The sequence below is a fragment of the Salvia splendens genome, chromosome 19 (assembly GCF_004379255.2).
Source record: "Salvia splendens isolate huo1 chromosome 19, SspV2, whole genome shotgun sequence".
NCBI lineage: Eukaryota > Viridiplantae > Streptophyta > Magnoliopsida > Lamiales > Lamiaceae > Salvia > Salvia splendens.
This window is the reverse complement of record NC_056050.1, coordinates 793567-809696: the sequence shown is the minus strand read 5'-3', so window position 1 is coordinate 809696 and position 16130 is coordinate 793567. Positions and strand designations below refer to the sequence as shown.

General features: G+C 37.3%; 2 protein-coding genes and 1 pseudogene across 3 annotated transcripts; 2 read left to right on the top strand and 1 right to left on the bottom strand.

Annotated features, from left to right (window-relative positions):
- Positions 1-758: 758 nt before the first annotated feature.
- LOC121778692 (NAC domain-containing protein 30-like) lies at positions 759-3789 on the top strand. Of its 2 annotated transcripts, none has more exons than XM_042176088.1 (4): positions 759-895; positions 1883-2055; positions 2194-2465; positions 3158-3789. In XM_042176088.1, exons 2-4 carry the CDS (start codon positions 1896-1898, stop codon positions 3623-3625), a joined length of 900 nt encoding a protein of 299 aa, XP_042032022.1. In that variant the 5' UTR covers positions 759-895; positions 1883-1895; the 3' UTR covers positions 3626-3789. The 2 variants fall into 2 exon arrangements, with proteins under 2 accessions (XP_042032022.1, XP_042032021.1); XM_042176087.1 differs by lacking the exon at positions 759-895 and adding an exon at positions 1697-1741.
- Positions 3790-6402: 2613 nt separating this feature from the next.
- On the top strand, positions 6403-9277 carry LOC121778142 (uncharacterized membrane protein At4g09580-like). The gene is made up of 4 exons (XM_042175446.1): positions 6403-7159; positions 7998-8268; positions 8594-8764; positions 8864-9277. The coding sequence occupies exons 1-4, from the start codon at positions 6810-6812 to the stop codon at positions 8990-8992; spliced, it is 921 nt and encodes a 306-aa protein (XP_042031380.1). The 5' UTR covers positions 6403-6809; the 3' UTR covers positions 8993-9277.
- A 73-nt stretch (positions 9278-9350) lies between these two features.
- On the bottom strand, positions 9351-11845 carry LOC121778143 (annotated as a pseudogene).
- Between the last annotated feature and the right edge of the window lie 4285 nt (positions 11846-16130).

Here is a 16130-nt window from a genome sequence, read left to right as displayed (position 1 = left end):
TGGAAGCAACTACACGACAGCAGTGGGATTCGAACCTAGGCTCATTGCAACAAGATCTGCCCCTCCGTTGCCAACTGCGCTACGCCCCTGCGGGCGTCGAACATTTCGTCCATTTTAGCATTTTAGGCTTCGATTTCACTGTATGTTTTCTATATGTTTTCTAAATTAGGAAACATAATTCTATCCCAATTAGGAGATAAATTCAAGTCATACTAACAAGTTGTTTGTCATTGAAAAAATTAGAAAATTTGAAACTTTAATGAATTCTCATTCAAATTTAGTAAACTATAATATGACAAACGAAATTTAATCCAAAATTTAAAATTTCAGTGACAATTATACCATAATAATTTATAGCAAATATTTAATTAGTGGTTAAATAATATAATTGTCTTGGGATTGTGATAGGATATTGACAGCATCGGTTAATGAAGAAAATAAACCGTGGGGTGGTGGGGTCCGGCGGATGGTGGGGTGGTGGTGGCGGCGTGGGCGTGAATGCTTGTTGTCACGCCGTCCAAACAAACCTTTGAGCCAATATCAGCCACCCCACGCGCAATCAATAACTATTTTTACACAATACTATAACTATTTTTACACAATACTATAACTATTTTGTTTTTGAGGGAATGTGTTAATTAAATTTAAATATTAATGTGTTAGTGCGGTTTTGCTTCTCCTCTTCAATTTCTGATCATATAAATATGCATACATATCACTCTCCCCACCAAATTAACCAACATTTGACAACTTGTTATCATTCATTAGCATTGCATACTCATCACCTTCTCTCTCTATATATACGCCAATATATATATCGACATACCATTCTCTCTCTTAGTTTCCCTCCCTCTCTCTCTCAAGAACGGAACGATCTCAAGACCCGAGCATCCTGGTTAGTACAATTTTCTTTCTCATGCTCGTATTTGCTCGAAACGAGCAACCAATTTGCTCGTTTCGAGAAAAAAGGGCAAAAACACACTATATGATCAATGTGGAAATTTCATCTTGACTAGGGTTCTTCAGATTAAATTCTGCACATACTTATCTTCACTATATGTGTTTGAAGAAAACATAGAAAATACTCCTACTTTTGTTTTACAATAGTTGAGTCACACTCATTTTTCAACAGTCTCACTGTATCTGAATCATTTCACTTCATGGAAAAAATCAACACATTAAATATTTTTTACTACTTATTCTCTAATCTATTTTATCATCCTTTCATTTAACTCATTAAATACACATTTTTTTAATTTTGGTGTCCAAAAGAAACCCCTCAACTGCAATGAAACAGAGGAAATACATATTATAAAAATAAATATGTTAGCTTACTAATTATATGTATATTGTCATAAATTATTTAACAAAGAGTATAGGGGGAGGGGGGTGGGTACTGAAAACACCTTCTACACCAGGAAGCATGGAGTGGAATGTACTCAAAGAAAACAACATGCTTATGTCTCTCTCTCTCTCTAAAAGTCAATGTTTTCGGCCAATGCCATCTATACTTTTGTGTTCAATATACTTTCTCTTAATCACTATACATGCAACTAAGTGATTGGCCTATGTTACTAGATAGGTGGGGGTGGGTTACCCCACCCCACCACCCACCCCTCACCTCTAAAATTCCCTTATAAACCACTGTGTCAACACATGTTATCAAACATTGCTGGGACCATCATTCCATCTGGCTCACGAATGGATATGCAATGAATCATTTCATTTCTTGGATCAAAGAGTTGTGTGAATTTCACTAAAGTGCCTTTGCACACATTGACAAATATATCGCCCCCACACCATTCTAGTGCTTTTCATGATCTCTAAATCAATGGAAACCCTTCAAACATTTATCTAAAAACATTTCTCTCTCTCTCTCTAGATCGAAGAAGAAGATGGACATGGAGTCTTGCGTCCCTCCCGGCTTCCGATTCCACCCCACCGAGGAAGAACTCGTTGGCTACTACCTCAAGAGGAAGATCGATGACCTCAAAATCGACCTTGATGTTATCATCGAGGTCGATCTCTATAATATTGAGCCATGGGACATTCATGGTAAGCAACAATTTAATTTCAGGTTCGAGTTCACTGTGGCGCAGTTTTATACCTAAGAAAAAAAAATAGATTTCCAAATTATATATACATATATTGTTCATTGCCTCATTACATGATGTTATTGTGTGTGATTAATAGATAGGTGCAGATTTGGATATGAAGAGCAAAATGAGTGGTACTTCTTCAGCCATAAGGATAGGAAGTATCCAACCGGGACGCGGACCAATAGGGCGACGACAGCTGGATTCTGGAAGGCGACCGGAAGGGATAAGGCGGTGCTGTCTAAGGACAAGATCATCGGCATGAGGAAGACGCTTGTGTTCTACAAAGGGCGCGCGCCAAATGGCCGGAAAACGGATTGGATAATGCACGAGTATCGCCTTCAAACCTCCGAGCACGGACCTCCTCAGGTAATTAAAACTTCTTGATGGTTAAAAATTAACAAAAAAAAATCAAATCATTTTTTGAAATGATCTAAATTTGGGTTCGTAATCATGTACTTAATCCTATATAATAGGATCAATTTCAAAATTTGGTAGTTTTTGTAAATTTCTTTAGTTTGAAAATGCTCCTTTTGAATATAGTGGCATGCTATGTTACTTGAATTTCATGTGAAGAGCCACTTTCTTTTGGTGTGTAATGATTTCAAGTCTCCCATTCTTTCTTTCTTAGAGCACTTTCCAAGGTTCAAAAACTAATGCCAAAAAAAAAACTCAATTTCTCTTTATTATTTCACATTCTCTACTTTTGCTACATTTTCATGTTACACCTCGCGTCTTTGCAACGCTAATAAAAAAAAATCTATTTATTACTCCCTCCGTCCCATTAGAAATGAAACATTTACTTTTTGGCACGAGATTTTATGTAGGATTGTTTTGTAAGTTTATAAGGAGAAAATAAAGTAAGAGAAATGATATTATTTCCATTTTAGTAAACATTTCATTTTTAATGGGACAACCCAAAAAAAAGAAAAATGTTTCATTTTTACTGGTACACACGGAGTATCTTTTTGTCTTCATTTTCTAGCGAACATCTAAACCCTAAAATAGAGAATTCAATTCTTGCAACATTTTCATGTTAAATCTCGTATCTCGTTTTACAGGAAGAAGGATGGGTCGTCTGCCGCGCGTTCAAGAAGCCAAACCCGAGCCACAAGCAAGGCTACGACGCTTGGAGCTACATGAGGTCAAACATGAGCAACGCCAGCAGCAGTAACAACAACAACAACAACTATTTCTACATACCTCCATCATATCCCAACATGCCTAATTTCGACCCGAACCCAAACCTCCACCACCAGCCACCTTTCTCGGCCGAATCTCTCGGCCAGATCGTGGAGATACCGAAGCTCGACAGCCCCTCCATGTCCACGAGCTTCGCCAACGAGGAGGCTCACGAAGACGTCAAGAGCAGCTTCGGAAGCCATTTTAGCAGCTTCGACTATAAGCATCAAATGATGGGAACGACGTCGTTTGACTACGCGAACATGGCGCCGTTGGTCCCACATGGTGATGAGCTGGATGATCAAAGCCATTTGAGCCATGTACTTGAATGCTTTCCTGACTTATAGATGGTTGCAATTTTATTTAGGTTTTTATTTAGAGGAAAGGGAAAGGGAAAGGGAGGAAGTTGTAAAAAATAACAAGACTTTCGTTGGGAAATTTGATCGAAGGTAGCTCTGCCCTTGATCTTGCGACGTAGGCTGATTATTATTGATTTTGATGATTCTTGACTGCTTTTTTGTTTGTAAGCAATTGTGAATTTTTATTATAATATAAATATTATATATGTGTTGTTATTGATTGCCTCATAGTGAAAAATTAGTGCATCTTTTTTTTTCATGGTTTTTGTTGGTCTTCTTTTCGTACCTTTTTTGAAGTATGTAATATTGAAAACTATGATCATATCTCTATTTTTTATTTGATCAAGAATCTGTGTTTAAGAGTATTACAAAAATTGATGATAATTTAGAGGAATAACACTTTTTAAGGTTGTTGTTTGATGATCATCAGGTTATTTTTCAGTATCATTCTACTATAATATAGAGAGATCACAAGCATAAAAAAAACTACATCCTTAAAAAATGGTCTTATTAATAAGTAGATAATATCATACCCCATAATATCTTTAAAAATCACTATATCCTTAAAAAATATTGTTTCAACAAATTGATCATTCTTTAAAGCCTTAATTCCTACCATATCTTGGGACATAATGTTACAATTAAAGTTTCAGCCTATAATCGGGGATTTGCTCGTATATCATGATTGAAATCCATGGATTTTATTTTAAACCAATTGATAAATAGTTGAGTAGTCTCATGAGACTGGTGATCACAAATGGGATTATCTCCGTGCCTGTAGACTTGCCAGGGATGGCCTACAACGGGGCAAGGGCGACGACTGCTGTCATAGATGTTGCTTGTTAGAGATGAAGATGGGGAATACTTAGTGAAATGGATATTTCTAACAACATTATAGGTTTGCTGGTGGCTAGCTTTGAGACGACCAGCTCTGCAGTGACGGTCGTGATGATCTATATATCTTGCTGAGTTTATTTGGTGAATTGCTAGAGAGAAATATAAATGAGATAGCTATGGAGGAAAAATAAAAGGAAGACCAAAAATTGAAATAAAAAAAATGAAAGGAAAAAATCCCTAACCTAGAAAGGAATGACCTCACTTGTTTTATTATAGAGAAATAACGAGACTCCTAATCTTATTTAGTAAATTAAATTAAATTAAATTTAAATAAAATCTTCTAAAAGTATATTTGAAAGGAAACAAAGATCAACATAAATAAATACGTGCTATAGTATTATGAACTATTTTTATAAATTAAATTTTGTATCGTTTTTAATCCAACTTAAGCTCATATTATCCAATATTTTTATTTCATCCAAATTTAATTTGGCTTGATTGTATTTGAATAAATATTTTATTTTTGACCTTCACATTCCTAACACGGCTCTACTACTGAAAAAAATGAAAGAGAAGTGTGCACTTTATTTTATAGTAGCAATATATGGAGATATATTTCTCTTTGGCTATCAAAATTGATGAAGTACATCAACCAAACAAGTGATTATATGCATTCAAAAGAAATTATGAACTTCACAATCTTACCTAAAAAAATCTGTAGAGTTTTTCTTTCATTTACAGGGTCGAGTAGGTAGAAAATGAATTGGGCTGGGTCGGGCCAACTCGGGCTGGGCCATCTAGTCCAAGGGTAAAAACCATATGTGTCAAATTAAATTTTTTCTGTATTAATTTTACAGTCCTTTACTAAATTTTAAATTGTCTAGTAATACAAAATTGATAAAATATAAAGAACTAACCGAATTCATCAATAATGGAGTAGAAAAGGACTAAATTTGTAGAATATCAAAAATAGTAAAATAAAATTATTAATTATGAAATAGAAAATATTATTATTTTTTTCAATAATTAGTGAAAACTAAACTATTTTTACGAATTTAGGTAATAAAATTGCATGAGTCTAGATACAAAACGTGGATATGAATAGGGGTGGGTAGGTACGGTATACCTTACCGAAACCACCATACCGTATACCTTACCGTAAATTCGGTATGCGAAAAAATCATACCTTTATCTTACCAAAATTTTCGGTATACCGAACTTCGGTATACCTTGTTTTCGGTATGGAGAATTTTCATACCGATATCGTACCCCATTTTTGGTATGCCGTACCAAAGTTCGGTATACCATACTTTTGCGGTATACCTTACTTTCAATATCAATGAAAATTGAATATTTGAGTTTTTAGAATACTATATATATTTTATAGTAATTTAAATAATATACGGGTATTAAATACTAGTATATTTTATTCATATTATATTATATTTCACAATAAATTTTATAATTTAAAAATATATAAAATACTTTATATATTATTATATTTATATTTTACGGTATATACCTTAAATTACAGTATATACCGAATTTCGGTATGCCGCGGTATATACCGAATTTCGGTATGCCGCGGTATATAAAAATTCATACCTTTACCTTACCGAAATATTTCAGTAAGGTATCATAGCGTACCGAAAATCACGGTATACCGAAAATTCGATATTTTCGGTATTTTTTCGGTACGATAAGACCGGTATTTCGGCATTTTGATATTTTTCCCCAACCCTAGATATGATTTGAACAGATTATCATGGTTTACCTACACTACATAATTTTGTGTCAAGAGTCATATAAAAGCACATTTTAATAAAGCAAATAAAATACCATATTAATATTAAATTTTATGTTTATAAATGCATGTATAAATAAGAATAATAGAATCCAAAAGGAATATGCTACATGTGTTAGATTAGCTGAAATAGCTGGAGATATGATCCAGCAACTCCAACTCCAACTCCAACACCCTAAATTTGCGTTTGTTTTTTTCAAATTCAAACAATTATTGAACAATCGTTCACTCCTCTTCCACTTTCTCTCTCTCAATTTTGATCATAGGGTTTGTTTTTTGCATGCACGATATCGACCCCTCATTTTTGTTGCTTCAATTTTGATGATATATAAACACATTCACGCAATTCAGTTATCCGCCCCTCAATTCCAGCTCAATTTGATGAAATTCCCCCAATTCCAATTGCATTAGCGAATCTCCCCCAATTTCTGAGCGCGTTTCTGTGCGGGGGCGGTTTCGATCTGCTAATCGCAGGATCAGCAGGAATGATCGATTCCCAAAGCAATTTTTCGAATTCGTGTTTTGATCATAATGAGGGCTACTGAAATCCTGCGCAGTTCGTCGGCTCCCAACGCTCTGTTTGAGTCGTTTTCAACGTCGTCTGCGCCATCGATTTCCATGGCGGCGCCGCGGGGCGTGTACGCGGAGAGCGGCGGCGGGGTGAGGGCGTTGGATGAGGACAGGGAGAGGAATGCGGATTCGCCGACGGACAAGAAATACAGGGCGGAGAAATCGCCGCCCTCGAGGTGGGAATTCGTGGCGGCGTTGGGGGTATTTCTGTCATTTTCGTCGGCTTTGTTGTTTATTTACCTTACGATGCCCGCAGCGGATTACGATATCCTCAAGCTGCCTCGCACTCTTGCAGATCTTCGCTTGCTCAAGTAAGAGCTTTTCTTATTTTAGTTTTTAGTTTTAAATTAGTTATATTTCATGAATTTTGTTGCTCGATTGATATTTTTAGGCTGAATATTGATCGATGGTCCGTAGCTTTAGCTCAATTTGCTTTTGAATGTGTTTCGATTTGGATTCTGAGGATGGTATTATGCAGTATTGGGTGTTTCTATTCATGAGATAGAGTTAGAGAGTTAGCTAAAAGAGAAAGAAACAACTATATGTGATCGAAAATCTGAGACTCTGCTCAATTTGCTTTTAAATGTGTTGCCAATTTGTATTTTTGAGAATTTTGTTTTGCAGAATTGGAATTTGGTTTATTGATGAGATAGAGTTAGCAGAATGTAGGAGCAGTGGCTGAGAATCCGAGATTGATCATGGCAATGCACCTTGATTGTGCTGTTTTAAACCATTTTCCGGAGTTCTACAACATAATTTGCAATGAGGTGACAAGAATAGTAAAGGAGAAATTAAGATTACAATGTCTAGTATATAGGGTTTATCTATCTGTTTTAGCATTAGAAATTAGATCGATGATTGATAGCTTTAGCTCAATTTGCATTGGAACGCGTTTCCTAATTTTGTTTTGAAGAATTGCATGTTGCATACTTTATATTTTGTTTATTGTTGATATTTTCGGAGTTTCACATCAGAACATGTTAAAGAATGATATTTCAAGTTCATCTCCTGCCAAAAACAGATTAACATTTATGAGAAATGTAAGAAACTCGACTTGCATAAGCTATATTGTGTAGATATCATTAGGTCTACTCAATTCTGTTTGGATTTTTGTAATGATAGCATTGTGACATTTATATCGTGTTCCAGAGATCATCTTGGAAGTTATGCCCGACACTACCCAGCAAAGTTCATTCTTGGTTACTGTTCGACATACATATTCATGCAGACATTTATGATACCAGGGACAATTTTCATGTCCTTGCTAGCTGGAGCTCTATTTGGAGTTGGTCGAGGCCTCTTTTTGGTTGTCTTTAATGCCACAGCTGGTGCATCGTCTTGCTATTTTCTGTCTAAACTAATTGGCAAACCCATTGTTCTCTGGTTGTGGCCTGAAAAGCTGCGATACTTTCAGACAGAGGTGTGCTTCTCTCTCCCCTTTTAATCTCAAGTAGCAAGTATCCTATGTAATATCCCCACGATTCATTTGATCAATGTGGTGTGGTGCTGTGTTGTTTGGCTATCGTGTTAAAATGGATGAACGGCAGAGAAAACTAGTTAGTCTACTATGTGTGTGTGTGTGAGATAAAAATGGCTTATGTATAGGTTAAATGCGGACACCTTGGATTTTGCTTACTTTTTAACTATGTTATATGCATCAATGATTCTGGATTTGTTAGCTAGTCCCGTTATCCAGAACTTTTGACTTTGACATGCTGCTGATATTCGTCTTTTATTGATATCAGATAGGGAGGCATAGAGACAAGTTGCTCAACTACATGCTCTTCCTGAGAGTTACCCCAACATTGCCCAATCTTTTCATCAATTTGGCTTCACCAATTGTAGATATCCCATTTTATATCTTCTTTCTTGCAACTGTCATCGGTCTCATACCAGCCTCCTATATTACTGTCAGTGTAAGCCTTTTCACTTTCCTCAATCATACATATCTCTTTCTGAGTATATTATGGCTATTGGCATTTATTGGAGAAGCATGCTTCATTTTCATTGTTTAGGCTGGACTTGCGCTTGGAGATCTGAAGTCAGTGAAAGATCTATACGATTACAAAACCTTGGCAGTACTTTTCCTCATAGGGTCTGTTTTATTATTTCCAACCCTCCGGAAGAGAAAAGCGAGTGTATGAATGGATCGGGTCGTGTATTTCCTCCCGTCTCAGAGGAGTCCTGGGAACAAAAGGATTCCTTCATCCGGGTGAGTATTGAAGGCTATTCATTTTTTGTTTGAAGATAACACAGCAGAAATTGTGAGATTTTACATTGGGACATGAAGCAACACATGATGTTTCTGTATGTATATATATTTATTCAACTCAGATTTCTAATGTCAGCTTATAGAATAGTTATTCTTGTGTTTGATCCATACATCATTATTCAGGGGTTATACTAAATCTCATAGATTATTGTGTTCATGTCTGCTACTTATCTCATTTACCTCAATGAATACCCATTTGTATCATAACCAAATCTTGAAGAATACATAAATGAGACAGAACATCACAATATAAACATTCGACACAGCTTAACTACAAACAAGGAAAAACTACCCAACAGTTACAACTGAAATATTGCCATAGATAGAAACGAACATCTATTTCAATGTTGGTACAAAGCAACATTTCTGCCATTTCTATAAACTGAAAACACATTTCTAATCTTCTTCAAGTTATTAACATCTGCCATCGACATGCGATCTCTTGGAAGCTCCTTCGAGCATCTCACTCCAATCTTCAGAATTGAAACAATACAATCCCAATACTGTTCATCCACATTAAGTTCTTGATGCAGAAATGGATCCACTACGTCCATTACACGGCCTGTCAAGGCTGTGCTAATGAAGTCTTGGAGATTTAGGCACCCTTCGAATGTATCACTTGTTGGTTTTCTGTTTGTGAACATCTCAGGCAAAAGCACTCCGTAACTGTGTACATCTCCTTGCGTTGATGAAATGTAGTTCATGCCATACTCCAAGCCAAATACAAACAAATTAGCTATATACATATAAAGAAAAACTTGTTAGTTAAAAAGGTTAGAAACTTGGAACTAAACCTGGAGCAATGTAGCCTACGGTACCCTTGATTGCTGATGAACTGCTTCTATCCGTGGATGACAAGTTCTGTGAAATGCTTGAAACAATTTTGGCTAAACCAAAATCACCAACTTTGGCGACCATGTCTTCATCCAAGAGAATGTTACTCGGCTTCAAATCTCCATGAATAACTATGGACTCAGTACCACAATGCAAGTACTCAACTGCAGATGCAATATCAATTGCAATATCGAGTCTCTGAATAGCAGTGAGAGCTCCCCTGCCTTCAATCTCAGAATGCAACCAGTTCTCGAGGCTTCCGTTGGCCACAAATTCATACACCAAAGCCTTAAAATCATTCCCTTGAAAATCAATGCTGTCACAAACACTCACAATCTTGAGCAAGTTTCTGTGTCGTATGCCTCTCAATGTATTGCATTCTGATGCCAAACTCTTGCAAGCTCCTCTTACCGTTAAGATTAAGAACCTTCACCGCCACATCTGTCTGCTCATCATCATCATTGATAGTTCCTTTATACACAGATCCAAATCTACCTGCACCAACTTGATTCATCTCCGAGAATCCATTTGTGTCAAGACGTTGCCAGATAGGTCAAGCGCAATGGAAATGGAGGATAGCTTCATGATTTCTGGAGGTATTAAGCCACTGAGGTTATTGTATGAAAGATCTAATTCTAACAAGTAGGTACAGTTGGAAAGACTCTGAGGTATACTCTCAGAAAGATTATTTAAGGCTAAGGAAAGAATGTTCAACAAAGTCAAGTTGGCCAATGAAAATGGCATCTCATGTGTCAGTCTATTTTTTAGGATATTGATATATTGTAGCTTATGGAGTTTTCCAATGGAGGAAGGAATTGGGCCTTTTAGATTATTGGTATCAGCTACTAAAGTAGTGAGACCAACAAGGTTTCCTATACTGGATGGAATGCTTCCACTTGACTGATTGTTATCGAGGCCTAAGAACCACAAGTGATCAGAAAGATTGCCAATGGAATTCATTCAACGTCAAAGCTGCAAGGTTGGTGCAGTTTGTGAGGGATGATATAATACTACCTATATCTCCATTCAAATGGTTTTAGCCAACCTAAAGTTTTTCAAGATATGAAAGCTTCGTTAAATCGATCATATTTCCTCTGACACTGTTAGTACTCACTTCTATGTATTCAATTAGGGAAGAGTTAGAAAGCGAAGCTGGAAGCGCTCCACTGAAATTATTATCATTCAAATAAAGGCGACCAATCTCCTGAGGGATAGGGCCGCTGAAGCTGTTGTTTTGCAAGTTGATTATTCTTAGGAAAGAAAGGTTACCAATGTGAGGCGAGAACGATCCCACAAGGCTTTGAGACTCCAGAGAAATAGAGACGACTCGGTTTGGATGCCTTTTGCTGCAAGAAACACCATTCCACCCGCAAAAATGCGTTGTTTCGTTCCATGAGCTCAAAGCATGCAACGGATCGTCGTGTATGTATTTCTTGAATGCTAAAAGAGCTTCAATATCTTTCTGGTTGTTGAGATGTGAAGAAAGAGTGGTGGTGAAAAGAATGAAAAAGGGTGGATAGAATAACGAAGGGAGTAGAGATGAAAGGTATTGCCATGGTATTTTGGTAGTAGAATCGTTTTGCATGTTTAATAGAAGATAATCTGCTCAATTTTCCAAAGCCAAAAGTTGTGTTCATACTTGAAGCAACTTGATGAAAATTAGCTTAATTGTCTAAGTATGGTCTACTTTGAACTAGGTTAATTATTCTATCTTTGGTTTAGGGCATGCTTGATATGATACTATGAAATGATAGAAAAGAATGTGATTCCTATTTCTATTCTATTAATTTGCTTGTTATGATGGAATGAGGGGGGTAAATTGAATGAAAAATGTAAAGAGAATCCAAAATAGTACTTGTGTTCCATTCTATCTTACCAAACATATTCTTTCTAGCCCCATCAAAATAATCATTGACAAGATATACTTTCCTCTTGTAAATCAGATGGATAAGCCATTAAGTTGGTTGTTGCAACTTTATAGGCTCATATGCACCAAAGTTAAAGAAATGTACTCCCTCCGTCCCATAAAAAATGTCACACTTGTAGAACGACACAGGATTTTAGGAGGTTTTGTTTTGTGTATTAGGTTGAAAGAGAAAATATAATATTTATACTTTTGTGAGGGAGAATATTTTCTAAAAATGGAAATGTGACAAACTAAAAAGGAAAGTGAGACAATTTTTATGGGACGGATGGAGTATATTTTTTGAGTGGTAATCCACTTTATTATGACTCTAGATTTTACTCTTAATACAACCAATTTTAAAGTAGGCCACTATCCCATTATCTTCGCCATTATAACCACTATATATGTCCACCACTAACTCCAAAGTTGACTAGACTTGTACTCCCTCCGTCCCACTCAAGATGACCACTTTCTTGAATGACACGGGATTTTAGAAAGTATTGTTAGGTGGAATAAAGTAAAAAAGAAAAAGGTAGTTGAATATTTTAGCTAGGAAAGAGGAGAGAAGAGGTTATTTCCAAAATTGGAAAGTGAACATCTTATTGGGACAAACAAAAAAGGAAATATGACAATTTTGAACGGAGGGAGTAGAAATTAGTGTAATTTCACTATAGTACTTTCAAATATGAATACTTTTAAGGGACAAAGTGGATTACTAAGGCCACCCGCAATGGGGCGCCCGATGGCACACCCGATGGCGTCCATCGTCCTCGGGCGCGGACGATGCCCACATTGTGGGTGGCCGCCATCGTCCGCAGCTGATGCATAGGGCGCGCCCTACGTCGCAGACGATGGCCTATCGTCCGCGCCATTGTGGGATCGGCGGACGATGGCGCGGACGATAGGTCATCGTCCGCGCCATCGGCGCCCCATTGCCGGATCGGCGAACGATGGCATGCGTTTTCGATGGCTATTTAAACCTCGTTTCTCATTGCGGGATTACCGCCGGGCATCAATGAGGTTCTAGCTAGACAGACCTCAATGCGCAACCAACAAGACCATGCTTAGCTCATAAACGACATGATTGAAGAAATGTGGGCCCGTAACCGCCGTTGCTGAGTTTGCGTATTTTTTTAATTCGTATTGTAATGTATTAATTTCTATAAATTAAATGAAAATTTTCCCAATTTTTGTTGTTATTTAAATATTTAAATAAAATAAAAATTCATAGGGCGCTCCTTAGGGCGCCACATTGCAGGTGGGGGTAGGAGGATAAAACTGATGACGTGGCGCGCCCCATTGCTAATGGCCTAATGGAAGAAACGATACCTTCCAACTCCACCCCGTTAATTATTCTATTATCTTCTTCATTATCGTTTCGACCACTTCTCCGGACTCCAACAAGGTTGAGAACGTGCAAAACGTTACATATGTTATTTATACAACTGGACACATACATAATACATAATGATGGTGTTCGGTTTTCTAAATAAAATAATTTCAAGATATAATCTATGATTGAGTTGCGAGATTATTTTTAATCATAGGGGCTAGCTATGACTAATTATCTCATGATTATCCATCTAGGATTGTGTTGTGAGATTGAATCTCATGAATCAAGCACACTACATATTAAATCCCGAGATACAATCTTGCAAACCGAACACCCCATATATATCATAAATTAGGTTTTCCCATAGTATTTATTCCTCCAAAAAACCATCACAATGTAGATAAAAATAACTGGAACTATAGAAATACAAACTGATAAGCGGATTAAAGTACCAACGATTGAAGAGATTAGCTGGACGTAAATTGAAGAGCTCAACTCTAGTTTAGGTGCTAGGGTTCCATGAAAATGAGATAAGATTATTCATCATATTTCTCAATGATTTTTGTCTATGGAATTCTAGCATTTATAGAATTCACAACTCTATATGATTTGACTTTCCTAGTTCATCTCGAAAAGGACCAACAAGAAAATCCAAGGATAAAATAATAAAATAATCTAATCTATGACTCAAAGAGAGAAAATATACTTCCTCCGTCCCACTTTAGGAGTCACGGTTTACCATTTTTTGGTGTCCCACTTTAGGAGTCTCGGTTGGAATATTCCATAAATAGTATTAGGCCTCACATTCAACTACTTTTTTTTCCCAATTTTCCTTTACATTTCTTAAAACCCGTGCCGAACTCAACTAAGACTTTTAAAGTGCGACGGAGGGAGTAATTTTTATATTAATATGAAATTATTTTTTTTTAAAATGAAAATGTGATATTTTTTCAGTCGTATGCATAGTATAGTACAATTGAACTCCTTTGTCAAGTGATTAATACACATCAGTTTATATGGCAACGAGGGAACATAAAAGCAATTATAGATTCTCAAAGTGTGTAATTTTCAACAGTATCCACTCCTTTGATGGAGCTAGCTCTCTACTTGCAGTAATAACATGACTTGTTTGTGACTTGCAAAGTTTCAGAATACATCTTCCAAAGCTTATACTTACTCCCTCCGTTTTAGCCGTCTCATCTAAGTTGAGTCGTATTCCTTTTTCGGATGTCCCTATTGAATTGTGATAACCGAGAGAGGGAAGAAACGCTAGAAGACATGGTTGGAGGAATTTATGTGTGTCTTATTGATCGAATGGAGCAACTCTCTTAATATAGAGAGTTGCCCTAATTTACATATGGAAGGAGATCTCCTTAATTATGATTGTATCAATTACATACTAATCCCATGATTTATTCCCTAATTACAGTTATTCTATTCTCATATTCTATTCCATATTCTAACACTCCCCCTCAAACTAAGTAACGGCATCTTCGATACTTAGCTTGTCTAGTACTTCTTCAAACATCCTTGAGTTGACTGCTTTGGTTAGAATGTCTGACAGTTGGTCTTCTGAGCGAACGAAGGGTAGCTCAATGATTCCTTTTTCTATCTTCTCCTTGATGAAGTGGCGGTCGATCTCCACATGTTTTGTTCGATCATGTTGGATTGGGTTCTCGGCTATACTGATTGCTGCTTTGTTGTCACATAATAGTTTGCTCTTCTGGGTGGGCGGAAAGCCAATCTCGGTCAACAGTCTCTGTATCCATAGGATTTCAGTGATCCCGCTCTTTACCCCTCGGAATTCTTTTTCAGCGCTAGAAAGTGCCACTACTTTCTGTTTTTTGCTTCGCCAAGTGACGAGGTTATCGCCTATGAATGTGAAGTATCCGGCAGTTGACTTTCGGTCGATCGGATTACTCGCCCAGTCAGCATAAGTGTATCCTGAGACTTATAGGTGCCCTTCATTCTTCAGTAAAATTCCATACCCTACTGTGCCCTTCAGGTATCTTACCACCCTCATTGATGCATTCATGTGTTCCTCTTGTGGATTGTGCATAAACTGGCTTATCACCCCAACCGCATAGGCTATATCTGGTCTGGTATGGGCTAGGTAGATTAGCTTTCCGACTAAGCGTTGATAACGTTCTTTGTCTGTGGCCCGTGCTCCTTCTTCTATCTTCAGGCCGTGATTCTGTACCATAGGCGCCTAGGCGGGCTTGCAGTCAACTAAGCCGGTTTCTGTCAGAAGATCAAGCACATTTTTCTTTTGTCGTAAGAATATGCCACTTTTAGATCTTAGTACTTCAATTCCGAGGAAGTATTTCAGCGCTCCCAGATCCTTCATCTCAAATTCTTTAAACAAGTTTGTTCTTAGCTCCTTGATTTCTTATGTATCATTTCCTGTAATAATCATGTCATCCACATATATAAGGAGACACGTCATTTTGTTACGTTCCCTTTTAAGGAATAGAGTGTGGTCTGAGTTACTCTGTTGGTAGCCATACTTCTCCATTGCTTGACACAACCTTCCGAACCATACCCTTGGGGACTGCTTTATTCCATATAAGGTCTTCTTCAGGCGACAGACTTGCCCTGGTGCAAACTCGTCTGAGTATCCAGGAGAAACCTCCATGTACACTTCTTCTTCCTTCTTCAATTCTCCGTGGAGGAAAGCATTAGTTACGTCAAACTGGTGAAGTGGCCAATTCTGATTTGCGGCAACAGTTAGTAGAACTCGAACTGTACTCATTTTCGCCACAGGTGAGAAAGTCTCAGCATAGTCTACCCCATAGGTCTGGGTGTATCCCTTTGCGACTAGTCAGCCTTGTACCTCTCAATGGATCCATCAGTTCGCCTTTCGATCGTGAAGATCCACCTACATCCAACGGGTCTCTTCCCTTCTGGCAATGCACACTTCTCCCAAGTGTTGTTCTT

Excerpts from the sequence above, each read along its gene's own strand:
- LOC121778692 (XM_042176087.1), top strand. The coding sequence starts at position 1,713 with ATGAATCATTTCATTTCTTGGATCAAAGA. Across the intron at positions 2,056-2,193 it reads TGAGCCATGGGACATTCATG|ATAGGTGCAGATTTGGATAT; the intron begins GTAAGCAACAAT and ends TGTGATTAATAG. Across the intron at positions 2,466-3,157 it reads CCGAGCACGGACCTCCTCAG|GAAGAAGGATGGGTCGTCTG; the intron begins GTAATTAAAACT and ends CTCGTTTTACAG.
- LOC121778142 (XM_042175446.1), top strand. The coding sequence starts at position 6,810 with ATGAGGGCTACTGAAATCCTGCGCAGTTCGTCGGCTCCCAACGCTCTG. Across the intron at positions 8,269-8,593 it reads TGCGATACTTTCAGACAGAG|ATAGGGAGGCATAGAGACAA; the intron begins GTGTGCTTCTCT and ends TATTGATATCAG. Across the intron at positions 8,765-8,863 it reads CCTCCTATATTACTGTCAGT|GCTGGACTTGCGCTTGGAGA; the intron begins GTAAGCCTTTTC and ends TTCATTGTTTAG.